The following is a 26,628-nucleotide window of genomic DNA, read 5'->3' on the forward strand; positions in this document are numbered from 1 at the left end:
GTTTACAACAGAATGTATAACCCTCTCCTGTCAGGCAGTGGAAGAGTAAAAAGGTGGCTCCTTCAGTTGTGAGGAGGTACTATAGGAGAGCAGGTAAACCTATACTGCAAACAGACAAGGGAAGTTGAGAGGCCCAAGATAACTAGACAGGAATGTTCCTGCAATAACAAAACACTTGCTAAACTGGGTCCTGCTATCTTCATTAAGACCACAGAGAAAGGTCTGAGCAAGAAAACGAGACAAGGGAGCAAGAAGAGATGGATAGTAGTGGCCAATGCTCGTGGGGTTTGGAGCTGTGTCCCGTGTCTGTTCAGCAGGAGGTGAGCAGAGGAACAAGGGAAACTGTAGAGAAAGAGAAATAAAGCTCACCTAAAAATCTTAACTACTTGCAATCACTTTAAAAGTGTCCACAGGACACTCCCTCTGCTTTTGTCCAGGTGCAGGCATGCAGAGCTGTCCTTTCAACCTGCCAGGCTCTTTTGTGTGGCTACAGAAGAGAGGGAGATCCACTCAAGGTGGGAAGAAAGAAACACCTCATCCTTGACTATTTGATTAACAGCTGTCCCCTGTGCCAAAAAAATCAGACCCCCCACATCCAGCCCTCCCCACCCTCAAACCCCTAACTGCCTCCTGAAAGAGCAGAGTCTGTGTCGCACACTTCTAGGGTTACTTCACAGATCAAACTGGAGAAGAGAGCAGAAAGGCAAGAAATCCACAGAGACATCAGAAGGAAGAGGGGAGGACAAGCAGTGGGAGGATTCGGAAAGAAATGGAGTAAGGAGGAACAGAGAAAAAGGGGGGCGGCACAGGTCAACAAGAAGGCAGGAGGTGCAATTCAGTAAGGGTGCAAAGTGATGGGGAATCATGGTCAATGAGGCAAAAGAGTGAGAGCGATGCTGGAAACTGGAGCAGGTTAAGATGAACATCTAATCTTTTTAATTTGCATTTTGTGGTCCGCTGTTATATTTCATTTACTTACCATTTAAGATGGTAACAAGCAGCAATGCCTTCCCTAAAAGTTAATGATCTTTCCTTAATGATCATCTTTATCTTTTAAATGCTGTTGGTTTTGAATTATTATCCCATTATTGCTTACCCCTTTGTGAAGTATATGCAAGTTTGCAGACTTACTTTTCTTAATTTCGAGAAAAACAGTTTCCAGTCATTTCATGTTATTAGTGCACCGTTGAGCGCTGCGAGTCGGCTACCGTGATATTCATATGCTTTGTTGTCGGAAAAACAAGCCGAGAAGACTACCAATTAGAAAACATCTACAATGTGAAGACTATAGTGTGAAGTCTGAAATACATATTCTCTCTTGCAGTTGTATTACCATGTGGGAATAATGTAATGTTCCAACGATTTCTACCGCACTGAACTTAATGAAAGCCAGAGTCTCTGTAGAAGGTATGCTTTGGGAAATGGGCGGCAGTAATGTGGAGAATATGTGATTTTTATTTTATGGGTTAAAACACTCAAAACCACTGGTCTGGTCCTATAAAAGATGAAAAAGAGCTCAGGTGGTACACTACAGAGCTCCAGGGCAGCGGGAGATTATCCTGCTGGTACTAATTCCCCCTCCGGCACTGCAGCTCGCTACTTCCTCCCAACAGGGACCAATGGCCAATGCAACTTCCTGCTAGCCCATAAACAAACAAAGCAGTCAACTGAAATCAGGCTGAAAATCCTCCGGTGCCACTTAGAGAGGTCAAGAGGTATACACCAGTCATAATTTTTACCTCGTGCCTGTGACAGTTATATGGCTGCCCAGTTTGGCTGTACAGCGAGTGGAACTAGCAGTTTAACTACCTGATCCTTTTTTCTCCCCATTTCTGTCATCCTGTGTGAGAGAACTGCACTAAAGGAATAAAAGTGAAATATAATATCAGGGAAAATGATGTGTATAGTTGCAGGAGTATGAAAAGTATTTTGACGATAAACATGTTTTCAAGATGCCAATTTGTGCAATGTGTTTGTGTTACTCTGGTTGGGAGAAAAATAGCCACAATCAAGGAAACTGGTAATAAAAGTGCAATGAGACGTGTTGAGAAATGGATATTTTTACGTATGTATGTGTGTGGATTTATCAGAGTCCGCCATCAAGTGGTGTGGAGCGGCCCTCCCTTCCTGTAACAAAACAAACCCCAACAGCAACAACAAAGAATTGCACATTGATCTGGCTCAATTACAGCTATAATTTAAAAATAATGCAGACGTCCAAAATATTTTTGAAAAAAAAAAAAAAAAAATCTTTCACCACCGGAGAAAAAAAAGTACATAACAGGCAATGACAAATGATCTGTGTAGCATTCCTCTGACGTCATCCCATTGCACTAAATACACATCCTTACACCATTGTTTGAACAATACATGCATTCATACAAACACAAGCACAGGAATCTGCCCGTCCACAGAGAAGCAAAACAAAACCCACATCACCCACACTACTAAAAAGGCCCGTTTCAACACTTGTGTCATTTCCCAACAAAATGCGGGGAAACCACCTCTCTTTCTGGGCCGGCATACATGTCTTCATTTGGGCATGCTGCAAACACAGTGATCTCTGATTAGTTCTACAAGTTCAGCCAATGCTTTGGGACTCGTGGATCTCAGCTTCAAAGAGAGCGAGAGGAAATGCCGTGCCCTTCCTGTCACTCCCAGTCGGAACCAAATGACGTGGTTGAGATGCAATGAAGAGATTACACATCCAAATTAAAAAGAAATTAAAAAATAGTATGAGCTAACACAGATTAAAAACAAAGATACAAGTGCACACATACAAAACACACACACACAAACACACATTACTAATTATTCATGTTCAGGAAACAGTGGGCGGTCTGACCATGATTCATTAAATTTAGAGCTTTAGTTTACAACATTCCCATGTCCTTCAATCTCTCAGGACAATGAGGTTTTTTATACGAACTGGAAGCACAAGTAACATGAAGGGATTCCCCAACTGTGCTCACTGACGCCAACTCTCTGATCCTCTTTGTTTGCTCTCATCCCCGACACATCTTCAATCCCTCATCCATACTATTCTATCAATGTTTAACCATAGTGTATTTTTCTTTCCTGTCTCTTATCGGCTTGATGTCTTAAAAGTTTTACTAATGGCATGGGGAGAGGTTAACACAGTAGTGCTTCTACATTCCACTCCCTGCGCCTGGTTTGTCCTAGGAACAGACAGAAACACGGGGACAAGAAAATGTAAAAGACAGACTTAAAAAAAAAAAAGAAGATATTGTTTGGCAAATACAATATGCCTGCCACAGGCTAATATGCATCTGTTGACTGCTAAAGAATTCTTGAAGCCAAAGCAGAACATAAGGATTATGCTGAAGTACTGTATAACAGACTGACGCTCTCATTGTTACATAAAATAAAGTAAAATTGGTGTTGCAAAATCCTATGAACTGCCGGCTGGCTTCATGCCCTGGAAGCTACATTTGCGTAAGCTTACTACCCTTTGTGTTTGTTTTTGTGTGTGTGTGTGTCGGAAACCCTTGTCAGTGCTCAGTGTACGTGGCACAGCCCTTGAATGCAGACCTGCCCTTACTTGACTTCTTAATCTTCGGTTTCCTGCCCTCCCTCTCCGTATCACAGTATAAAAACTTCACGCCACTGTGATTCCTCCCCCTGCTTCGCCTCTACCCTCCCTTCTCTGTATCACACTACAACAGTTTCATGCGCCTTTGCAATCGCTCCCTGGCCTATAGCCCCTCCACTCCTGCTGTTTCCATTGGGGCACTGCACAAAAACGGCACTTGGCACAGTCCCAGCGACTGGGGCCCACATACCTCCCAATCCCTAGATTAAATAGCACCAGTCTCTGAAGTCCTTCCAGGGGCTAATGGCTTTTGTTGCTGGGAATAATCCACACATCCTCTCCCACATCCTGGGGGTCCGCTCCTGAACCCCGCCTTTACTCTCTTCATCTCCCTCTCATCTCCATCTCAATCTCCGCTTCCATTTTGGTTGACCTCCCCGCCTTCCTATGGCACAACCCCGTGGTTAAGTACGGAGGCATGCAGGACCGAACCACTTGCATTGAGGGGAGGATGCAGTGAGTCTGACACTGGGTTGAGGACCACGCAGAGTTTTATAGGGAGTCAGTGCAGGTGCTGTCTGAAGCTTAATGAAGGCCCTAAATCTCTTCTCTGTCATCTGTAGCTAACAGGAGTCTAAGCAGCCAAGGCAAGAGGGGTAAGTGCCTGGGAGCTATCCTCATAAGGGAAAGAAAATATCCATCAGGCAACAACCACAGAGAAGAGGCTCTGTGTTAGCACTTGATCTCTGTTCAAAATAAATACAGCAGGGAGACAGATTTTCACAAGATGAGGGGAGAGAGTGTTCGTAGATCAAAGAGCACTCTGTATTTTGGGTGAAGTAGTTGAAATAAATATGCAAAGTTGAGAACTAGATCCAGACTGTGACCATCTTGTCGCCCTCTGTGCTTCAAAATACCTCTGATTGAGACCGCTCTTGGATATAACGTAAGAGATTTAGGCAGAAAACATATTCAGGTATGAGCTCATATCCTGTCTGGTGGACTTTTCTTCAGGGAGGCCGCCGGGGGAGAGGAGAAAGACAGACAGAGAGAAAGAGAGACTGCGGCTGCAGACCGCAGACACTGGAACAACGTTCACTGACCACCCTAATCAGTTTACTTCATCAACAGTTTGAAAAAAAAAAAAAAAAGAGCCAGACATTGATGGTCTTTATTTAGCTTCAATTTCCAATTTTAACATAATTCATATGGCTACCAGCTGGACTTCAGTCATATCTACAGGCAAACCATATGCCAACTGAAAGTACTATATTGCAGAGAAAATACAAAACTTCATTTCCAGAGAAACTATCACTACTGCAGAATGCTAGAGGCCAGACTGAAGAGTGATCGCCCGCACAGAGAAGTGGAGAGGACAGAGAAGGACGGCAAACACAGGGGGCTGATTGAGGGATATTATGAGGGCAAAGAGTGTAACAGGAAGTCAGGAGATGAAAAGAGAAAAATAAGAGACAGTGAAGGGTGAAGAAGAAGTGGCGGATTTTCAGGACAGAAGGGCAACAGACAACAGGGGAGTGTAAAGGGGGAAAAATATGGAAAAAGAGTGGAGGGGAAAGTAGCTGAGGAGGAGGACACTGTGTGGGAGAAGAGGGAACAAAGAAATACATAGAGGAGAATTATCTATAGTGTATATAGTACAGTGAATCTGTCATCCTGTGGCTTTGTGCCCACCCATCTGCCCCCAGACCTCCAATGAAACTGCACACAAACAGACATAAAGTACATAAATACACACAGGTCTAGTGTGGAGCAGAGAGCCTGCAGACCACCTGAAACCTCTGAAAAGCTATAACACAGCAGACCATTCACTTACTCACTGAGTCGGTGAAGCTGTGCCCAAAGAAGAGGTTAGCCACCTCTCTCATCAAGAGGGTCAGGGTTTGGGGTTAAGGCTTTGGGGTCTTAATTAGAGGAAGAAGGAAGAACCATGTTATGTTTGGAGGAAGGGATGGAGAAGTTGAAATAGTGTAAATTTGACTGACTTGGATCAGCGTGCCAACTGCATGGCAAAAATATAAAAATGTAAAAAGAACAAAAGTGTGAACAGATTAAGAGATGAAGTGGGAATAAAATTTTGGAAAGGGCTGAGAGCTTTTTGGGATGGAAAAAGGGATGAAGGAAGTAAGAGATGATGTGTTTTGGAAACGGGATGAATAGAAGAAGGGAATAGAAAAGTAGAGGGTTAATAATGGGACAATGAAAGAAGACAGGGACAGCGTATGGAAAAAGGGTTTAATAAGAGGCCTAGTGAAGATTCCTTTGCCAACTTTAATGCGTTTACATTTTGTCTGGCTTCAATCTAGTTCTGCTAGTGTATTTGAATGTTACTGTTCTTGCTGAAAAATAAAAAATGAAATTGTGGCAGCATCACATCCTTTCATAAGCCCCACGGATATGCTAGCAGGGCAGACGATAAGTCCCACAGGCCAATGTTAAAAGTGGTTATGTTGGGGGGGTATACAAGTGACTGAATAGACTTTAGAGGAGGTTATGGTTGGACTCTTTAATTCAGAAAAGAATTCCAATGTGGAAGATCTCCACGAAGAAGATTGAGACAGAGTGAGGGAGTTTTGAAATGTGAAGTTTGTCATTAATCATTCAACCCAGAAACATTTTACTTGAAAAACCAAACCAGCAGGAGAAGGTTAAGAAATAACAAAGTGCTGGCTTTAGCTTTGTTGTGGCAAAACTTTGATGTTCTGTTTCTTTACAACCTGTAAATAATTGTCCAAAAATGGGTCTGCATGCCGACTGCATACTAATCCTTTGCCAAAACTGCTGAATTTTAAAGCTGCTGCATTAAATATTATTATATTAATGGATCAGATTCACTATGTGTAATGTGAAAGATGTCACTTATATTATAATAACAAACCCATAGATAATTACCACCTCTTCTCCGTATACGGAGAATTTTAGCATCTTTCAGCTCATTGTTTTGGTTTAGTGATTCACAGCTTCGCTGTTTTGGTTCATCCTTACTGCTCTCATCAGCGTTGTTTCCAGACACACAAGGCAAACAAAGCTCTACAAACCAACTTTACACAAACTGCCAAGCAGCAAACACACTAATTTAGCTACTAGCTGGTGAACATGAATATATGAGCCAGATCTTTCCCTCAGGAGCTGGTGGGGACCAAAAAAGAGCTTAAGGGAGAGTGAATATTGGACTATGGGACTATTAAACAGTTCTCTCATGACTATAAACACAACTCAAATGATTTCAGTTTATTTGATGTTAATATGAATATATTTGTGCTAACCAACTCAAATGAGGATCTTCTTAAGTCTTTTTAGTACAAGAATCCTCCTTTTTGTTTCAGTGTGAGGGGACATTAACACGGAGAGAGAATTACAAAGACTGAAACTTTGGAACTTTGTCTCACACAGCTTGCTGAAGGCTAATACTGGCTTCTGATAAACTTTGCAGTGTATGTTCTTTTTATGTTCTTATTTATGTTCTTAGAGTGAAATTGATTTGGGCACGGATCTCTTAAGGGCTAGTATTAGTAGGATTCATGTTTACAACAATCGAAACCTGTTACAATATTCACCTAACTGTTGTTTTAAGACAGACTTGAAAAATTACAACTATATCCTATAAAGGCTAATTATATGTCAGCATTGTCTTCACAGCTTGTTGTTGCTGCCCCCAAGTGGTAAAAATAAAAGTTTTTGCAGGTTTAAAAATCCATAAAGAATTTCACTTATTTACTGTTAATTCATTTTACACCTAATTTGTAAAAGAACGTTATCTACTGAAGAGAAATTTTTAACATACAAGCCTGTTTACTACTGGGTTTCCTTCTTTGTCTCCCAAACTTCCATGTCCAATCCTCTTTCCAGCATTTAGCCCAACACGTTCCACTGTTCTAAGTATCTAAGTGTCATTACCTGGCCATGCCGAGACTGGAGAACCCTGCTGGAATGATGAGAACATCAAGACGGGGAAATGGGTGGACCCCCAGAACGGCATGGGCTGCAGCCAAACATCGAGGCAACAGCTTGAGGACTCCCATCTACAGAAGGACAGCAACAAGTTTCTCAAAACAGCAGGGATCTATAAAATTACAATTTTATCTGAATCAGATGTCTGTTTATAGGATATACAATAGTTCATGTATTTGCTCCTTCACATACTTGATGTGGGGTTGTGTGAATATTTTATAAATGAATGTTTTCAGTGGAAAATACTCTACATGAAGCATACATTTAAACAGATTTTTCTGGTGGCACTGTCCACAGCAACACATAGCTCTGCTAATTTGCCGGTTGCTCCTGGTTGGCTTTCCTAACTGGGAGCACGCAGAACATAATCTACATAATCTACAACAGGTAATGAACCGACTATTCATGAGTACCTCACACAACCCCATGTCAAAAACCCAAACTATCCCTTTAAGTCTGCACTTCCTGTTTTTTCTCTATGATTTTTCGCAACTTATCTAAAAGGCATTATCAGCTCAGAACTGACTGAATGGGCAAAAGCCTTTGACTTAATAGTTACCAATGTTATTCCAGTTAGAAAATTCCCATTTTGGGTATGTGGGACGTTTTAAGTTGTCCTCATGAGAATACAGTCGCACACTTTTATCATTCTGCCAAGAGATGGTGGTTGAAAACCTCTGGCACAGTGGCACAAACATTAACTGATGCTAACTGTTTCTTCTAATCATATAAAATATAATTAGCTCAGGTCTCAGTGGCCCTTTGTCAAAACCCCACCTGGGCCCTCTGCAGCAAGCTGACGGGGCCAAACACACGGTGTGGAATCACCCGCTGGGACCTAGCCAACTGCTCCGTAAATCGGCAAGGGTAGTCGCCATGGGAACAAGAGACGCCGTCATCCACCATGCCTGAATAATCAGTTACAGAGAGCCCCTCATTCTCAAAGGAGGCGTAAGAGAATGTAGAGTCTGAGCAGGTGGTCTGGTCTCTGCTGTAGCAGATTAAAATGGGGAAGAAAAGTTTAATCCAAGGTTAATAGCAACGATTTAATGAATTTTCTTACTGAGAGAATATACAGTTCTTGAGTTGGTGAACCAATATATGGCACAATGTGTGCTGTCTCTCTGTGCTAAGCATGGAAATGAAAGCAATGGAAATATGGAATATATACGTCACACAGGCAAACCACAGAGATCCCAAAAATATCTAGGTGCTGACATGCAACCTCATTCCCTCTTAAATCCAATATCCAGCACTAACTCCATCCTCAGCATCAGACGTGTTCCAAAGGTTTCGAGCAACATCCAAGTTTCCTTCCAGCCATTCAATGAAAATAAAGGCCTTCCTTGTAGTGGGAGATTCCTGGGGCCTGCAGCAGGCTACGGCTGGGCTGCTGCTGGAGGAAAACCATGAGGGGAGGAGGATGATTACTGGAAACCACTGGCAGACCTTCCAACCTGCTGGCCAGTGAAGAGGAAGACCCCAGCCCAACCCTGCCCTGCCCACAGTAAGCCAGCCCCCACTAATGTCCCAGCCTACACCCTGTATCATGTACCTCTATAAAAATTTATGTCAGCATTGCCTTTTTTCGCTCTCCAAAGACCATTTCTGCTGGGCATTGAACCCAATGTACTGTGGTGCAAGCTTTAATGTACTTGTCATAAAATGCTGATTGAGTGCTGCACCCTATCCATCAACCTAACTTCACCTGCACCTTTTTTGGTATGGCGAAAGGAAAGTTTCACCGTGGAATGTGGAAGGGCCAGACTTGCGTTAATAGCAGACTGGGGAGGAGTAGGAGGAGGTCTTACAAGAAGAAAAGAACACAGGAAAAATAATAAAATACCTGCAAGTCTGGAGTGAAGAGCCCTTTACTACTGCACCAGAGGAGCTTCCAAGTCCAGACACGAGCTCAGCCTCAGTCCATTCCGCAGACCCAGCCCCAGGTTTGGCAGTCTTACCACAATCCGTCCTGTCCCTCACCCCTCTTTCCAATGCTGGGGGAATTTCTGCTGTAATTTGGCACCAGTGGCCCACTGCCAAGGTGAAGGTGGAAGCGGGCATGGGCATAGTGACGTAGTAATTCCAGACGGAGAAACCTGCAGAGGGTAGAGGAAGAAGAAGAGAGGATGAAAATGTCAGCGGTAAGGACGTGGAGAGGAGTTTAGATGACAGAGAGCATGGAGAGAGATTAAGGAAAAAATATGACTGAATTTGTTTCTTTTTTTGCCATAATAAATCAGTAGACAGTCACATTCTCTGTCATTATTTTTCTGGCTCTGATACAGAAAGATAACGCTGTTTTTTTTTTTTTTATCTCATCAACAAAGCTCCAATTGTTTTGGTTGAAAGAGCACAACACTTTAACTAATTGAATTACTGAAAAAATCTGAGATGTGGACAGGCTTAAAAAAGCTGGCATCAAAGTGAAAAAATAACGGCTCATTAGAAGTTTGTTTTCTATACGAGTACCTACATTATACTTAAGTTCAGGTCCCAGTGATACCAGAATTAGACTGTTTCAGAACCATGATTCTGTATACTCCCCTTTTCCCTTCAACAAAATAAGTGAAATTTATAAACTTTACTTTTATTATTGAACAAATGGTCAATCAACAATAAGCCATATTTTCTAATCAAGGGTCTAAAGACAGAAGGTGTTGTATGCTGCACAGAACGAAAGCTCTGTGAAGTAAATTTGTGATTTGTGAATTAGTGATATATTATTAAAATCAACTTGACTTCTACTGGTTGCCACAAAAGGTTTGTTAAATAACAGCTTACGTGTGTTTCTGTCCTCAATAGGTACAGCCTGCTCCTCCCCACTCATCAAAACCACACACTCACTGGGGGCCCGTACTGTTGCCTGCCATGTTGACATGGCAACAGGCGGCTCCTGGCAGGGGAAGAGGGCTCGGTTGTTGATGGGAGAACCGGCAGTGTAAACACACACCCTGGAAGGGTAAACAATGGTAAACTATAAACAACCCTCATTTCAATGCTCAAAGGATCCACCAAATATACACACACATATACACACGCAAAGCATCCACGCAGAGAACAGACTATAACAGCCTGTGGCGTGTTTTTGTGAATTAATGAATCAGTATTATTCTGTTCTAATACAGCAAGCTCAAAATATGAGCTTTAAGAGGAGTCCTCCCTCTTAATCCTATTATAAAAACCACTGTTTTATGGAATGGGTTTAATGATTTGCATCCTGAGACGAACCTGTTGTCCTGGTCTTTGGTCCATCTCACAGAGCCTCCTGTCGGCCTTGTCTCATAGCAGATCCTGACAGCACGAGGGAACTCCTGAGGGGACGTTGCCCCCTTCTTCCTCACCTGGAGACTCCATCGGTCTCTTTGAAAATGCAGTGCACTGCCACCCTGAGCGCCAGGGGCACGGCTACACAGCAAAAACAGCTGGTGCCTCTGCCTCCATCGGCTAGAGGGCAGGGAGATGAGTTTCTGAAAAAAGGCTGCTTGTGGGTTCGCTGAGCTGACTCCAGACTTCTCAGATCTGACCTCTGATGGGAGACTAGACATGGCTGACACAGAGGTGATGTCCACCTCTTCAACTTTTGACACATCGAGGTCACAGCAGTCCAGCACTAAGGTGAAATCGCCGTCACTGTTGGTTTCCCACAAATGCGAAGAATGAATAGTTTTTGTTTCAGCTGCAGTCTGCGACCCAACCCCGGAAACAGCCTGAAATTCATCTCCTTCTCTTTCTCTAGCACCAAACATCTTATCCATCCTTGTCATACTCTTCTCAAGTCCTTTTGCTCCATCCTCTATTGAATCCACATCCCGTGATCTAGACCCATCCTGACTCGCTCCAGCCTCTGTAGAGCCAGCTCCATCCCCAGGTCCGGTGCCATCCTCAGCCTTAGTGCTCACCCCACAGCATGGCTCTAGGAACAGAACGACACTACCACTGATGACCTTCCTTTCAAAGTGAACAGTCAGGTCCAGCACATAATGTCTGACAAGTATGTGGTTCGTATTGGCTCGGAGTGGAAGGTCATCTGTGTCAGGATTTAGGTCCACATCTGGCTCCATGTCACACAACTTGCGTCAAAGTTATGTAGAGAATTGCTGGACCTAAGACCAAAAATAAATCTTTATTTATTCATGTTACAAACTTTTTATGTATCATAGGCTAATTGACCAAATGTGTGTTTATGTAAGTTTCAGACAAAACTATAAGTTGATATTCCATGGCTTCCTGTGTGCAGATGTGCTTACTTCAGCCTATGAATGAAGTGTTCTGTCAGTGTACTGTGATGAAGCCAACTCTGTCAGGGTTTGTATGCTTAACACAAACTCAAACTCAAACTTAAGTGTCAAACTCCATCTGTTCACACATTCCACAAATGTTTCCAAAAATGAAAAACACCTTCATGATCCTATTTTGATCTGTGTTAATGAAGCAGTAATAGCAAAACACCTCAGTCCAGTGCCAGGAACAGCTAACTGTCTGCAGTAGCCTATATTAAAGCTCTCCTGCTGTATATGAGAGTTTTATGCTGTCACAATCCTTCCATTTAGTCTGCTCGGGGCATGAGGCAGGCTTGGCAAGACAGAGGTGCAATTACCATTTACAGCACAAAATCCTCAGAGGTTATTCAGTGCAGGAATCTATTCATAAAATTATGAGCACGCAAAAACAGGGGATAAGATCTACAGCTACAGGAAAAATAAAGCAGAAACCCCATATCTCCCAGGTTTGCTAAAAAACATCCATCTCAGACCTATATGACCACTCTGGTACTACTACACTTCTAAATTGAATGAAGTAACATACCCAATTGTAGAGTGGTGATCATGGTCACTGTATTTCTGCATACAGTGACGATAAAATTTAATAACAAAAGAGTGGCTCCACTTTTGAAATTTGAGAGTTTATTTTCGGAATTACATTTAAAATAACTCACTGTGCTGCATCTCCACCACTGACAAGCTTTGTACAACTTTGCTCTGAGGAAATGATCAGAGCTTCAAGGTCAACTGCTCTCTGCCTTCGCACAATTGGCCTTTTCATCTGAAGCCATTAACAAACAGAATAAGCTTCCTGATACTTTGGGAACACGTGTAGATTTCCATACTTTTTCACCTGATGCCAAAAAATGGATGGTCTTGTTAATATTGACACTGACACAGTATCTGTGATTAATTAGTGCAAAATTATTTGCTTATTTACAGTATATAATATACTTTATAGTGTTGGGTGTAATTATTGAATTGTGTCTTTATATCTGGATCTATGATTGCATTTATTATTATTTTTAACTTGTATTTAACTGAATTAGTTATATAAGTGTTTGCTTCCACGTGCCCAGGGAATGCAGACAGAAATTAGCTAAATGCGATACATCTTTTCTCTTTGTAATAACCTCAACTTTCCAGGTGGGTTGCTATGGGCTTAGGAGTAAAGAGAGAGATTGAATAGATAAAGGTTAATAACTTATAAATCTTTGTGAATGTTTGTACTGACAGGGCAGGGCACATAGTGTCCTTGCAGGCAAAACAGGTAAGAGCTTGCCTTTCATGCACGCTATAGTCAGAGCTTTTTATATACAGTCAGTAAGTCAGTCTGACAGAAGGTCTCAAGGGCTAGCCCTCATATTTATTTAATTACAGTCTAGCTTCAAAGCAAAAGTAGAAATGCTTATTAACTTAAGGTTAAGCACATTGACACACATAGATACAGCGATTGAAGTCGTATGACATGACAGCTCACTAGCATGTTGTGACCATAGACTGTATATAAAAAGGTTGTGACACATAAAAGACAGTGAGTTATCTTACCAATTCACGTTTGAGTTTTTAAACTTTGGTGGTGTGAAGCTAACTTGACAGCGTGACGTTAGCTACGGAGTTAAGGATAACTTCACATTAAAAGTCTGTTGTCAACAGCAGTCAAAACTATTGCAACGTTGCTGTCTGAAATGACCCGCTTCACTGTAGACAACGCTGTCTTAAATAATGTGCTACAAAACAGCTGCCAACGTACCCCTGGGCATCACACGCACGGATGTATCACAGTGCATCCATGATGACAATTACTCGCCTGTTGTGAATGAAATCATCAACCGGTATCCGTCATGTCGAAGTCGAGCGGTGATGTCGTCACATTGACGCGACGGCAGCAGATTGTAGTTCTTTACCCGGCTTCTTCCCGCCTTTTAAACTCGCTTTGTAGTTTCACACTCAGGTTATCAGAGATTTGTGGGAAGAAAGAAAAAAAACACCTAAGAATTTTTATTGATCGTTGAGAAGTAAAATAATCTGTATTTGTCACAGTGCTAAAGAAATCACCCATAAAATCATATTTTATTTTTTAATTAATTAAATGAATTAAATAAATACAGCATTATTATTACTATGTAGTAACTATTTTATATTCCATATATATATTCCAATAATTCCATATATTATTTTATAAAACTACTAACTTGAATAACTGTAACCTTAACCTGGATAAACTGGATTATAAACGGCTAAAATAACAGAGACAGACAGACAGACAGATAGACAGACAGATAGACTTAATAAATAAATAAAAATATTGTATTGACAAAGTAATGACACATGTGCATATATTAAGTTTTATTCAGGTGCTTCAACAGCATTGTATGCATGACGAGTTAAATGTCCACATTTAATAAAACACAACAGGTATGAACATAAAAATAACTCAAAGAAACATAATTGCAGTCTCCAGTGGTTGAATACCACCAATATATCTTATAACACCAACTCTCAGCAATATCCTGCATGTTTCAAAAAAAGGTATACATTTTAATCAATAATTAATACCCACACTGCATAACATTTTAATATTATTTTACCATTTTGCAGTTCATAAATAAGAGATGTAACTGGAAATAGTAAATATTCAAACAATTATTAATGTCAATAAAAATGTGTACCCACTTTTGAAATGCCAAACACATTTACATTACTGAAATACAGTGATGAGCTGCACAATAACACCAATGAAATGAGCCATTTCATGGATGTCAAATAAAATCAGGTTGTCACTATTCAATACTCCAAAGCAGTAGTAAATTTCTCTTCTGGAATGTATACGGACATATGGAGTAAACATTATTCACATGCAGAGCACAGCTTTGTGGAGTGACTTCTGAAAATATTGCATGTCTAGTTAATTATCTCAGTCCCTAAGTAAATAAGAAAGGAATTAAATTTGGCACCGTGTGTATCACAGGAAGTGATCTATTTACATACAGGTACTGAAACTGCTAGAACATACACTGAGATTGTTACAGCACATTCAGTCACTGAATCCTGCCTACTGTATACTATTTCCAATTAATATCTTTATTGCTATTATTTATCTAAAAATACATTTCTATAAAATAAAAAGCAAAATAGTTTTTTATACCTTTGTAAACATTATTGTAATCATCTGATGTAATACCTCTACTATATACAAAATGTGGATTTAGATTTAAGCTATGTGGAGCCTCTGCCTCCTGTGAACTTACATCAGATCACTCTTAATAAGTTAAACTCTTCTATTATCTACATGGCCAGGTACTGTATGCCCAACAATAATAACACAAGTATGGCCTTAAGAGTTTACACAGGTAATTGTATCTATTTTTCAAGTGCAGAAACCATCCATACTCTTGCTGCCCTAACTGGCACAGAGGGGAGTTTCAGAGGCCCTTTAGCACATAACAGAATCATTTATCATCACTAAGTACAAAGTGACTTCAGTATGGCACTAAAATCTTCCACTCCAAACATTATCTAAATAAAGACACATCCATTCAAACATTTACATACATACAAACAGGACACCAGATTTATTGGCACACATACAGGCCCTGGGCCAGCAAGGACCTCAGAGAGGAACTATAGTCTGCTTCTTTGCCAACTTAGAGGAAATGTTTGCAGCATTATTAGGACTTGCAGTTATCAAAAAAAAAAGGAAATCAACAGAGCCAAAGCATCTGAAGATTTTACAGTGAAACTCAATAAGCTACACTTTGCTTGTGATCCCCACTCCACTATTTTTATGTGCTCACTCTCTTTTTTCTCCTGTAACAAACAACTGTCAAATCGTAAAAGTGGACATACAGCACACACACAATCTGCTGGATTGTTGAGAAACTGTGAGTCCTCCATTGTGGACACAATGTACTGCTCCCGCACAAAGGAGTGCAAGGATATCACCAGAGGTTCCTTTCCTTGTTTTTTCTCCTCTTTCATCTTATCTTCTCTTTTCCTCTCTCGGCTGTGTGACAGTCTCGCCTTCCTCTCCGTAGCGCTCTCTCTCAGACGAGCCGTCGCATCTCAGGAGTTTTCCTCCGGAGCTCTGCGGAAACTTAGACGTTTGAAAGAATCCCTGTGAGAGGGAGAGGGCAGTGGATGAGACAAGGAGGCAGGAGGGGGGGGGTAAGGAATGATGATGACGATGAGGAGGTAGGGCAGCAGAGACATAATGTAAATGTTTCCATGAGCTGGACACAAAATTGGACTTATTTTATTTCAATTACTCACTCTTTACAACTGGAATGTCAGATTTAAAGACCCAGTATTGGCAGGGCTATATTTTTATTTCATATTTTCATATTTCTTTGCTGGTGTAAATATCAGTCCAACTGATTTTGGAAGCTCTCTTGACATTCCAAGTCAAGAGTAATTGATAGAAAGTGATAGAAAAATCTAAATTTGGTAGATAGTTTGCCCTTTGAAGCGTGGAAATAAATTGTTACGAGATGTCCCAAGATTATCATGGTCGATCATAAAACTACTTGAGCACATGAGTAATCAGTCCTTATTAATACATGAGTGTAATTTGGCCATGGCAATGGGCTCAACTCTCAATCTGTGCACTGTGGCCCTGCCTCAGCTATCAATATTTCTAAAGGTGACACTGACAGTGTGAATGGATCTCTGCTCGAATCCATTTGTTGTCACTTTACTTTGGGGTCAGCAATCATAGTGATGAAAAGATCAATGGTATGTGTTTTATTTCCACCTCAGTCTCTCTTGTCAAAGCAGTATTGGCCTTTTGACTTGGTGGGTCTGTTTACCTGTTCTCCAGCCGAGGCCTGATGATGGGTTTATAGAGCTCAGGAATTTTCCTCTCCAGCATCGGCCTCAGGCTTTCTCTCAGGCGGTTGTAGTTCTTCTTCAGCTCCTGCTGGTACTCCTTCTGGTCTGATGTGATCAGGTGCTTATTCTTCTCAACTGCCTCACCACACCTACGGGACAGAGAGCACAGCTCTCTGGAATCAGCTTCAAAATCCATTTTCTTAAATGACATTGCATGAGATGAAAAAAGAGCTGAGTGTACTTCTTGACCTTTGTAATGCAATAACCTCAGACTGAAGAACAGCTTCAACAATGATTCTATGTAAACCAATCTTGCAGTAATCCCCTCTCTATCCTCAAACCTTCAGAAATGCACTGTGCTGTTTCATGCTAACAACATCCTGTAACTACTTGACATAAATTGGACTCCTTTGCAAGCCAGAACACTAAATGAGTTAACAATGTACTTGACTGTAAGGAACTCATATATGCCTGTTACAGCTTTCCAAGGACCTCTGCTAGAATGTGAGCTAAACTGTAAATAACCCATGAGGCTGTTTCAAAATGCAGTTTCAGGAGCAGCAGAGGTAAAACTCACAAATGACCAAACAAATAAAAATCTCGTTCTCCCTTATGTGGTGGAAAATGGAGAATGCCGTATGATAAAGTACCACAAGATTTGAGCTGGACTAAAAGAAAAGGTCAGACATAGGGTCTGCCCGCAGTCCTCTATCATGACATGTATAATGGCCAACATACAAGGCAGTCTGCAGGAAATCAGAGAGACGGGGATGATTGCAAACACATGCCTGAGTTTATCTCTTAGCTTTTAATGAGGGTAATATGGAAACTGTAATGTCATGTAACAGTATACAGTAAACACGTGGGGTAATGAGCATTAATGACAGTTCAAGGGTAAAGGATTTTCCCTAGCCATAAAAACATCTGTAGCTCTCTATCCGACTTGGTTTGAAGTGTTTAATAGGAGTTCTCCTGATGAGTATCTACAATATTTGGGTGCCTTCTTTTTATGAACTGACTACATAAGAGTGCTTTCTCCAGTCATTTATATGATCGGCTGGCTCTTCCTGTATATTCATCTTTGTCAGATATTAGAAGTAGATTATCCGAAGCACTGCAGGCTGTGACAGGCCGCGACTCCTATCAATCAAGCACCCATAACATTCCTCTCTTCAAGCCTTAATCTGAAAATATGTTTCAGAAATGCAATAAATACACTAGTTAAAACAAGTGACAGTAGCATCCGAGACTCCTTTCGCAGAACAACTGTGCTGACTGATTTCTCAAGACAAGTCATGGATTTTCCTCTTGACTTCAGTACAGTTAGGGCTTTTCTTGAAGATATGTTGGTTGCTCCTGTTTTTTTGCTTTGCTTTTTATTTTAGACAGTAATTAAATATCTTGATACATTTTTCTAAGGCTTATCTGCCCCTGCGCCAGGACCAGGGAATAATTCTATCATATATCAGTGAGTGAGTGTATTGGTCGAATCATATGACATGACAATACAAGATTATGTCATGGTTTAATAAAATTTAGCTGTCCAAATTTATAATTCTAAGATCATCATAAATAAAATTCAACAAAATACTGTAAGTTATCAGGTTTGGATTTTACATGCGAGTAGAGTTTTATCATATTGCACAGGAGCACACCACAGTTTTTCATAAATTTGCACTGTTGTGATACGTACAGTATCTATATTGTAAGAATATTCTAACGATTGCAAAGTTGATGGATAACGCATGGACCTACCCTGAACATTACAGTGCATCGGCTCACAGTAATGAGTAAGCAATTAAAAATCAGTGTTTACTGTAACGAGCTGCACAGCAGATGACATGTTTGGATGTTTGGCCTGCTGCCTGAGGGGGGCATTCTGTATGTGACGAGAGAGATTCAGCTCAGTGGAGAAAAAGATGACCAACAGAGAGAACAGTGTTTTCCTGAGTGGATTTTATAAGAAAGCCACTGTCAAGAAGATTGGCATACAAAGGGTCCAGTGCCATCCTGCCTGGATTTAGAATAGGAAATAAACCTTTCTGAAATTACAGTAAATATTTGCCAACCTGCTTGTAGCAATCAAGGCAGCTGGAATGTGACATGAGGGTTAGAAAATGAAAACCACCTTTTGAAGGCAAACAGCACACGCCCAGAAGATGAAATGGCACGCACATGCACGCGCACACCAATACACAAACGCTTACATGCACGGCACACAAAAACAGCATATCCTCAGACACATTGCTGTGAGTAGGATGGTTTAAATTATGTTCTGAATATTCAAAATATAATGAAACTCTTGGGAACAATAAACCTTTGCAATTTCAGAGGAAAAAACTGCTCAGTGATATTATGAGGAAAAATCCTCCACCTTCATGTGGGAAATGAAAAAAATATCCCCTGTCACAATGGGTCATATTCATTCACAATCCCCTTACCTGTTTAATTCCTTTAACTATCATCTGTTTTGCTATTTAGTGGCAATTATCACTTCCATCTCTGCATCTTGACTGACACTCGGCTCTTTTATCTTCCTCCGCTGGCACCAGTAATAGTGTATACATAGAGCATCCTGGAGAAGACTTTCACTTCTTCTAAGTTGAGTCTCACAAAGATACTGCATTTCCTACTCAGAAATTCCTTTGAAGTATTGTTCTAAACTTCCACCTACTGAGCCAGAGCCAGCCACTGGTAACAATAAAGAGAAGAAATGCAAATTCAAGTAAAATAGTTGGTGAACTCCTTTAGGTTTATGGCTCACCGTGAAAAAATTTATTTTTGCAATGTTTTTCCTCATTTTTGCATAACTTTGGTACAGTGTGTTGTCACAAGGTGGTGTTTCTTTGATCGCATCTTACCTCATTATAAACTCTTTGAAACACAGGCGCAGTTTATTGTGGTGACGGAAGAGCTTTGGGTCCGCTGGGATCTCATTCAGGAAGACCTGGGCCACCTCCAATGGGCCCTACAACAGGGGAGCGGAGAGAGGAGGGATAAAAACAAAGAGACAGAGTTAGAGAGACAAAGAAAGAGAAAGCAAAAACAGAGTGGAGGAAGGAAAGAGAGGAGGTAAGAGAGGAAGTGTTTGAGAGTATGTGGACAAAGGAGAGATGAGAATGCCCCTCATTCAGAAAGGGGGAAATGACTTACTAACTGAATGCCTGATGCAGCTAAAGGGCAAGATGCTGAACTAAACATCAGATCAGAGAAGGAGCCAATGATTAGCCTCCTGCATGGCTAATGTCAGAGCTAAGCCCGCATACACCCACCATTTGGCTCCCATTTGCCCAGTATGAGATCTTGTTAGCTTAACTTATATCCATCATAAAACCACAGCACACTTGCACAGCGCCTGCATCACGACAGGCACAGTTAAACAGCTCTGATTAGCATCATAAACGCATTTGGCCTGGGCCTCAGTCCCTCCGTGACAGAGCTGTGGACGCAGACACAGAAACCCAGTCTCCTGTGCTGATTACAGTCAAGAGTTATATGTTTACAGAGTTGCTGAGCATTAGCGTTATGTATACAACCATCAGGTCGGAGCGAGGGACCTGTCAGATTAGACGCTGGAAGATAAAGCATATGGGGAGGGAGCGGAGACGCTGTAGCTAGCTTCATCATTACTCCAACATTCACCATGCTGGCAGGACCTGGAAGCTATCAGATCAAAGAGACCTCCGGTTCAGCATGCCGTGCAGCAGGGACATGAAAGGGAGAGGGGCCATGAATTGACGTTTTAACAAAATCAGGGGAAAAGCAAAGGAAGGATTAGGGTTATGGATGAGGTGAAGGCTTTGATGTGTGATCACTGTCATGTCTCCCACCTGCAGACTACAATGGAAACTGTAAATGTGATAAGACAAATAGAGGTAAATTATTCTGGTTTATTTTTCCCCTGCACATTAAGAAGGAACACTCAGGGGACAAAAGGGCCATGTATGATAAGAGAGCAGCCACTATTGGTTAAACGTGTATGAGATCATCTAAGCTATAATATCAGCAGACAGACAGTAGTGTAATATGGAAGTAGTGCCTTCATTCACAAAATCCCTGCAATGCTCATATATTACCTGGTTAACAGTGGCTCCCACGGAGCCTTGTAGCAGCATCTGTAACATCTTAGCATCAGGCTGTTCTCTGTGTGTGGCAACTGCCAGTTCTCTAGTCTTCTTCTGCATGTCCTCTATGGCCACTTCAATAGGAGTCAGGTCAAACTGGAAGCAAAAGTCAGATAATACTGCTCAAATCTGTTGCTGCAATCATCAAGCGACAAATGTGGAGAAATGGTCTTAAAAGCCACTATATCTTCTACACCGTGAGTCTGGCTCTTACCTCCTCTTTCTGGATGACGTTGATGCGAGTCTTGACGTAGGGGAAGGCGTGCATGGTGGTGAGGATGGTCTTCCTCTTGTATTGCTCGTTCAGCTCGCCACGTGGCCGTCCGCTCTTGGTGAAGGGCGTGGTGTACATGAAGCGCCGCAGGTTGAAGTTCTTCTCAAAGTTTGTCAGCCGGTCTTTCATCTCATAGTCATCAAAGTAGGGCTCCACGTAAGTGATCTGGATATATGCCTGCAGAGGAGGGGTGGTTTAGTTTGTTTTTTATTCATAAAACCAGGCTGTAGCTGTGATAAAAACTCAGTGCTTTTTGCTTTGCCTTTCTTTCTTTTTTTTTTTAATGTATGTATGTATTTATTTATTTTGCCAACAGCCATCAGAGTGTACAGTGCTGCCTTTCTTAACAGCCTTAGCCTCAGCCAGCAGGGAGGATGCTGAAGGGAGACACATCAGTGCAGTGCCTCGTCATACTGTTCTAGGCTGATTGTTGCATTCCTCCCCTCTGGACTAATCTTTATTTTTAGGACCGTTGTTATTCGTGTACACACACACACACACACACATTTGTTCTCCGCATCAGACAGTTTTTAACATTTCCTTTCAACAATTCTCTGCATAATTCTAAATGTGCTCGTTCTTTACATGTCTACGTTAGGAAATACTAATACTGTATCTGTATATAACATGATTTTTCTTGTCTAGATATTTTCTGCCTGTTAAAATTAATACATTTTTTGTAACTTCACATATTCTGTACATATATCAATATTTCCATTACTGTTTATAATACTATAATCCATGCTTACCATACCTACTACTTAACATACACTCCACTGTAGTTTGGTTCTGTGTTCACGAAGTATAACCAAAAGGTACTATTTCCTTATTTATCTAATGTTAGCAACATAAAATCAGTATTTGCAAAGATTAAATTTAGCCATTAAGATCATTGTGTAATAATGACAGTACAGACAAACCTGTAGTAGCAATCAGTGGTGTGACATTATGGTCTCCTACCTTGTTGGGGTTGAGTTGTTTTCTGTCCACTGGTGTAGAGTCTTTGATCATCACCAACGTGTCCTCCCCCATACACTGGCTGTAGAAGTTCTAGGAGTGAGAGAAACTGTGTAGTTACTATACATTATCGCCCATAACATAGTTATAGTCTAGTATGAGCTTCTTGGTAAATGTTATACAGATTTCACTGTCCCTCAAGGCTATAAGTATATAACTGAGTTATTTAATCCAAGGGTGAGGCTGACATTGTATTCCTCTTCATGACGTTATTTCTCCCTTTAAGCATGTAAATGAATGCCAAGGTTTCCACGCTCGCTAAAAAAAGAAAATCATTAAAAACAAATGAATGATTGTGAGTCTTGCCCTCAGTCATTCTGTTCACTCAAGAGTCTCTCAGTCATTATCGGATTTCACCAGCCCAGTCAGGCACCTTCTTTCCCTCCTTTCATTCCACCGCAGTCACACATTTGTACCTCCAGCCTGTGCGATATCTCAGGCAGATGTGTGATCCCTGGCTCCTTGTAAATGAATTCTCGTTCGTCCAGGTCGCCGAACTTGGCCCCATAAAAACCCACCCGGAAATAGGTTCCAAACATCCTCTTATGGCCCTGCAGGGAAACACAGAGAAGGTTTTATACTAGTCTCTAATCAGTATAACATCAGTAACATATTCTTTCTCATTATGGTAATAGCTTTTTATGGGATCTTTACTGTGAAGAACACTTTGAAGACTTTAGTTTAAAAACTTGATATACCTATAAAAACTTTGAAAAAAAAACTCTTACTGTTGAGCGCAATAATGTCAAATGTCTTTTTTTTTCGTTTTAACACTTCTATATACCTCATCCACTACAGTATCTTACTGGTTTTCTAATTTCTGTGTTAACATTGATTATATAAATGAAGGAGCCCCTACAGCACCATATAGTTATTACCTTCTGAATTATGTTATCAAAGGCTCTCTGTAGTTTGTCATGAGTGGATCCCAGTTTTCTGAAATCTCTGTGAGCCTCTAGGATTGGTATGATGATCTTGTAGACCTCATTCACTGCCTCGAAGAGACCACCCTGATGAGACAGCCATTACTGCTGGTTAGCATGACCATATACAGTTTATAAAGAGAAAATATTTGCATTTAACACTAAAAATATAAACCAAATGTTCTATGGTACGACCGTCCAAACACTTGCTGAGTCCTAAAGCCATACTACCCACTGTAACTTATAACAATGAACTCGGTGGTTCTTTGGTCCACTTAAATGCCCACTTGGACTACACGCAACACACTCAGTGTTATGTAGTGAAATAAGACACGGAATATATTTATGTATATATATGTGTCTATATAATTATGTAAATCATCCTAATAAATTGTTAAAATAGCAGTTAGAAATGAAATCAGCAGACTTTACTGTAAAATATTAGCATGAAATGATGTAATGCATGAAAAGTGAAATGGCAACCAAACTGCGACTTTAGAATGACACTGCCAATTAAAATCAGAATGAGATAACAAAATGTTTTGCAAAGAACTATATGTCCCTGAAGCTGTTTCACTGACATCTAAAATTAGTTTCCCCACTTTTAGTTTTCCCAATTGTGAGAAACTCCATGATTTCATTATATAATGGGAGAATAGTTTCCATCCACGGCACACTCAAAAAACATACATTGTTTTGAGTATAGTTCATTCACCACACTGAAAACTCGATAAGAATTAGTATGTAGTAGGGCTTTGGGACAAAGATAGGGGTTTTTACATTTAACCCTAAACATAAACATCAGAGAATCGGTGCAGCTTCATTGTCTCACATTGCTGAAGAGCTCAGCAGCTTGCTCAAGCAATCCGACCAGGCCGGCCTCCGTGAAGTAGCGTCCCGAACACACCCCGTCCTCGTCCGGGGACAGGATGTCATCCGACACCGCCGACTCCTCAAGCACGTTGGGAGAGATGTTCTGAGGAGAAAAATCAGTCAGCTAATCAATCAATTAGCCCTCTTAATCAAATAATCAATCACGTGGCTGGCTTTAAAAGGACATGTCCTACAGTGGGAAAAGGAGCTAATTTGATGACCATCCAATCAATGACCTGCTGACTGCTGCAGGTTAGAGCGTCCTGTACCAGAGCGCCACAGAGGTCTTGTGTGTGACACAGCTCATTGATGACACTATCATCATAGATACTGTTATAACTGTTTGTTTTCAGTTCAGAGGAACAGACTGTTCACATGTTCCCACAGGAGCACCCCCCCCCCCCTTTCTCATCTTCAAAGGTATTGTGTTAAGCAGAGCTACCAGGGGACCATATTTACATGTTGACGTTATGAGTGTACAGCTCCCCCCTCTGGACACGCACAACCAAATTTGGAAGTAATCCGTGGGGAGATGTGTGATGTGGTGTGTTGTGGAGGGGAGGGTTTGCCTCTGCTCAACAAACCAACCGACAGCCACAACAAACAAATGATGAATGGTTATTTTGTGTGAGCGTAATTGTTGCTCTTTTTTTTTCTTTTTCTTTTTTTTCTTTTTAACATGTGTTTACTTTTAATTCCTATGAATATATCAATATTTGTGTTGTCTACCTGGAATGTGACACTCCCAACAGGCAGGTACTTGTGATCCTCCAGCATGCTGAGGTACTCGGCCACCAGGGCAGCAGCATGGACCAGACACATGGCCGACTCAGTGTAACACTTCCTGTTGCTGTGCTTCTCTGCCATGTTCTGCAGCCAGGTTAGACGGAGGTCAGGAGATGTCTGATAGCCCTTCGCTATCCTGGGGAGGGAGGAGCAGGAGGGTATTTGTCTGTTGTTTTTTTTTGTTTTTTTTTTTCCTTCTTTCCTTTTCCTTTATTGAACCAGGTAAAAGCCTCATTAAGATTAAAATCTCTTTCCCAAGAATGACTTAGCCAAAAAGGCTGTATAAAAACTAAGTTGCAACAATATTTAGAAACAGAAATCATAAACAGGCTAAGAAAACTGTGACACACTTCACGAATAAACATAGACAAGATAATGCAGGTGGTGCAGTGGTAGTTAAAGATGTGGATTAACTGCAGAAATGTTTATGCTGCAAATGTCAGTGACATCATTTATAGCCATATATTTTGGAATAAAAAACAGAAATAAAAATAAAACTAAATAAATAAATAAAAGTTTAACACATTTGTAATGTAAAAAAAATATGAGGGAGATCGATTAATATTCCTGACCAAACTGAAGCAGATGAGTCAATTTAATTACAGTATAGGCATAAATACATAAATGTACAATATATGGATAAATAGACAGCAAATATCCCAAAACAAAATGTGTGCATGAGAGTGAGTTCAGCAGATCAGTGGGTTTTATCGTGAACAAAAAACATGGAAAATGTTTTTCTGTTCATGGAACGTATGAATAATCATTAGCCTAACAATACTGGAATACGTGTACAACACTGAACACATGAAAATGTATTTTTAAAGCAGGTGAGTCACTGTACTATACTTACAAATGAATTCAAGCATCTGGAGACCAAATGTTTTTTGCATCAATGACCTGTGTGTGTTTGGGAGCTTGGAGGTAAATGCTGGGGTGAGTGTAGGTAAATGTGTAAAGTCATTCTGCACGACTGTCAGACACTCACCAGGTCACTGCGACCAAAACTCAAACAGAAAGGTGCATGATAAATGATACATGTAGGTGACATTAGAGCATGTTGAGGTAAAGTGCCTAAATCAACATACAGCACATGTATGCTCTCTTTGTCTCAGTGTTTTCACACACACACACACACACGCACACATACACACAAACTCAAATACACACACATACACACACATACACACACCCACACACACACACTGTTTGCATCTGCATACACACAAAGCCAGATCAGAAGACTAAACTGCTACCACATGGTTACCATAGTGAGGGCAGCAAATAGAGGCAAAACAGCCCCGACCACAGAGAAATAGAAACCAGCAGCGCAACATAGAGAGAAACCACATTGATGAGAGAAAGAGAGGAAAGGAGAGAGGGAGACATTAAGAGACAGACACACCAGAGACAGACAGAAACAAGGAGACAGCCTTTTTGTTTCTAACCTGTACATGAGGTCCATGAGCATCTCAGGGTCCTCCTGGAACTCCCTCATTTTCACTGTGTCCGACAAAATACTGTTCAGGTTTCTTAGAAGCTCATCCACCTGATGACACAGACGAAGCGGAGCCACAATATGATCAATATCAGCGATGTAATGCAGTAGTTTTGGTGCATGTTTGTGCGATTGTGTGTACTGTTTTGTACCTGCGAGGGCAGCTGAGTGTTCTGCATCTCAGTATCCTCCTCTGCGTAGGCTAAGATGGTACGGAGCGAGCGTCTTAAGTATTCCTCCTGGAAGTCGGATGACTTGCCCACCAGCGAGGCCAGAGACATGGTGACCTGCATCTTCACCCGTGAGAAGTTCTGACCAAGAGAGAGGGGACCTCGGTGAATGTCAGTGTTTCACATTTAGTGTTTGCTTCATACAGCGAGACAAAGTGCACATTTCTAGTGTGAAACTGAAGCTCTGTAAGGACGAATATCATGCAACTATGGATTTCCACAGATTCCACAATGAAAACTTTTTCCCTTTGATGCCTTCTCTTCAAGCCAAAGAAGGAAATGTAAT

At 41.1% G+C, this 26,628-nt stretch overlaps 2 protein-coding genes across 8 annotated transcripts in view; both read right to left on the reverse strand.

Moving 5' to 3' along the window:
• aopep (aminopeptidase O (putative)) overlaps positions 1-11,586 on the reverse strand; it is a 78,213-nt gene extending 66,627 nt beyond the window's left edge. For 4 of the 5 annotated variants that reach the window (XM_023393539.2, XM_023393537.2, XM_087170239.1 and 1 more), the window contains exons 1-5: positions 10,754-11,586; positions 10,307-10,476; positions 9,369-9,621; positions 8,300-8,513; positions 7,469-7,593 (exon numbers count right to left, since the gene is read on the reverse strand). In XM_023393539.2, coding sequence (XP_023249307.1) covers positions 7,469-7,593; positions 8,300-8,513; positions 9,369-9,621; positions 10,307-10,476; positions 10,754-11,586 — 1,595 coding nt within the window. The remainder of the gene's footprint in view (positions 1-7,468; positions 7,594-8,299; positions 8,514-9,368; positions 9,622-10,306; positions 10,477-10,753) is intronic. The other variant, XM_087170238.1, reaches the window with a different exon arrangement.
• A 2,535-nt stretch (positions 11,587-14,121) lies between these two features.
• Positions 14,122-26,628, reverse strand: part of dock8 (dedicator of cytokinesis 8) — a 53,336-nt gene continuing 40,829 nt past the window's right edge. For all 3 annotated transcript variants that reach the window (XM_023393549.2, XM_023393548.2, XM_087170247.1), the window contains 12 exons: positions 26,265-26,423; positions 26,063-26,163; positions 24,558-24,750; positions 23,788-23,931; positions 22,911-23,042; positions 22,449-22,583; positions 21,976-22,065; positions 20,956-21,192; positions 20,694-20,837; positions 19,479-19,585; positions 16,596-16,766; positions 14,122-15,904 (listed from right to left, as the gene is read on the reverse strand). In XM_023393549.2, the coding sequence (XP_023249317.1) occupies positions 15,853-15,904; positions 16,596-16,766; positions 19,479-19,585; positions 20,694-20,837; positions 20,956-21,192; positions 21,976-22,065; positions 22,449-22,583; positions 22,911-23,042; positions 23,788-23,931; positions 24,558-24,750; positions 26,063-26,163; positions 26,265-26,423 (1,665 nt within the window). In that variant the 3' untranslated portion in view covers positions 14,122-15,852. The remainder of the gene's footprint in view (positions 15,905-16,595; positions 16,767-19,478; positions 19,586-20,693; positions 20,838-20,955; positions 21,193-21,975; positions 22,066-22,448; positions 22,584-22,910; positions 23,043-23,787; positions 23,932-24,557; positions 24,751-26,062; positions 26,164-26,264; positions 26,424-26,628) is intronic.

Source organism: Seriola lalandi, unplaced genomic scaffold, assembly GCF_002814215.2.
Source record: "Seriola lalandi dorsalis isolate HSWRI2012SDOR001 ecotype SW California unplaced genomic scaffold, Sedor1 jcf7180002054938, whole genome shotgun sequence".
Taxonomy (NCBI): Eukaryota; Metazoa; Chordata; class Actinopteri; order Carangiformes; family Carangidae; genus Seriola; species Seriola lalandi.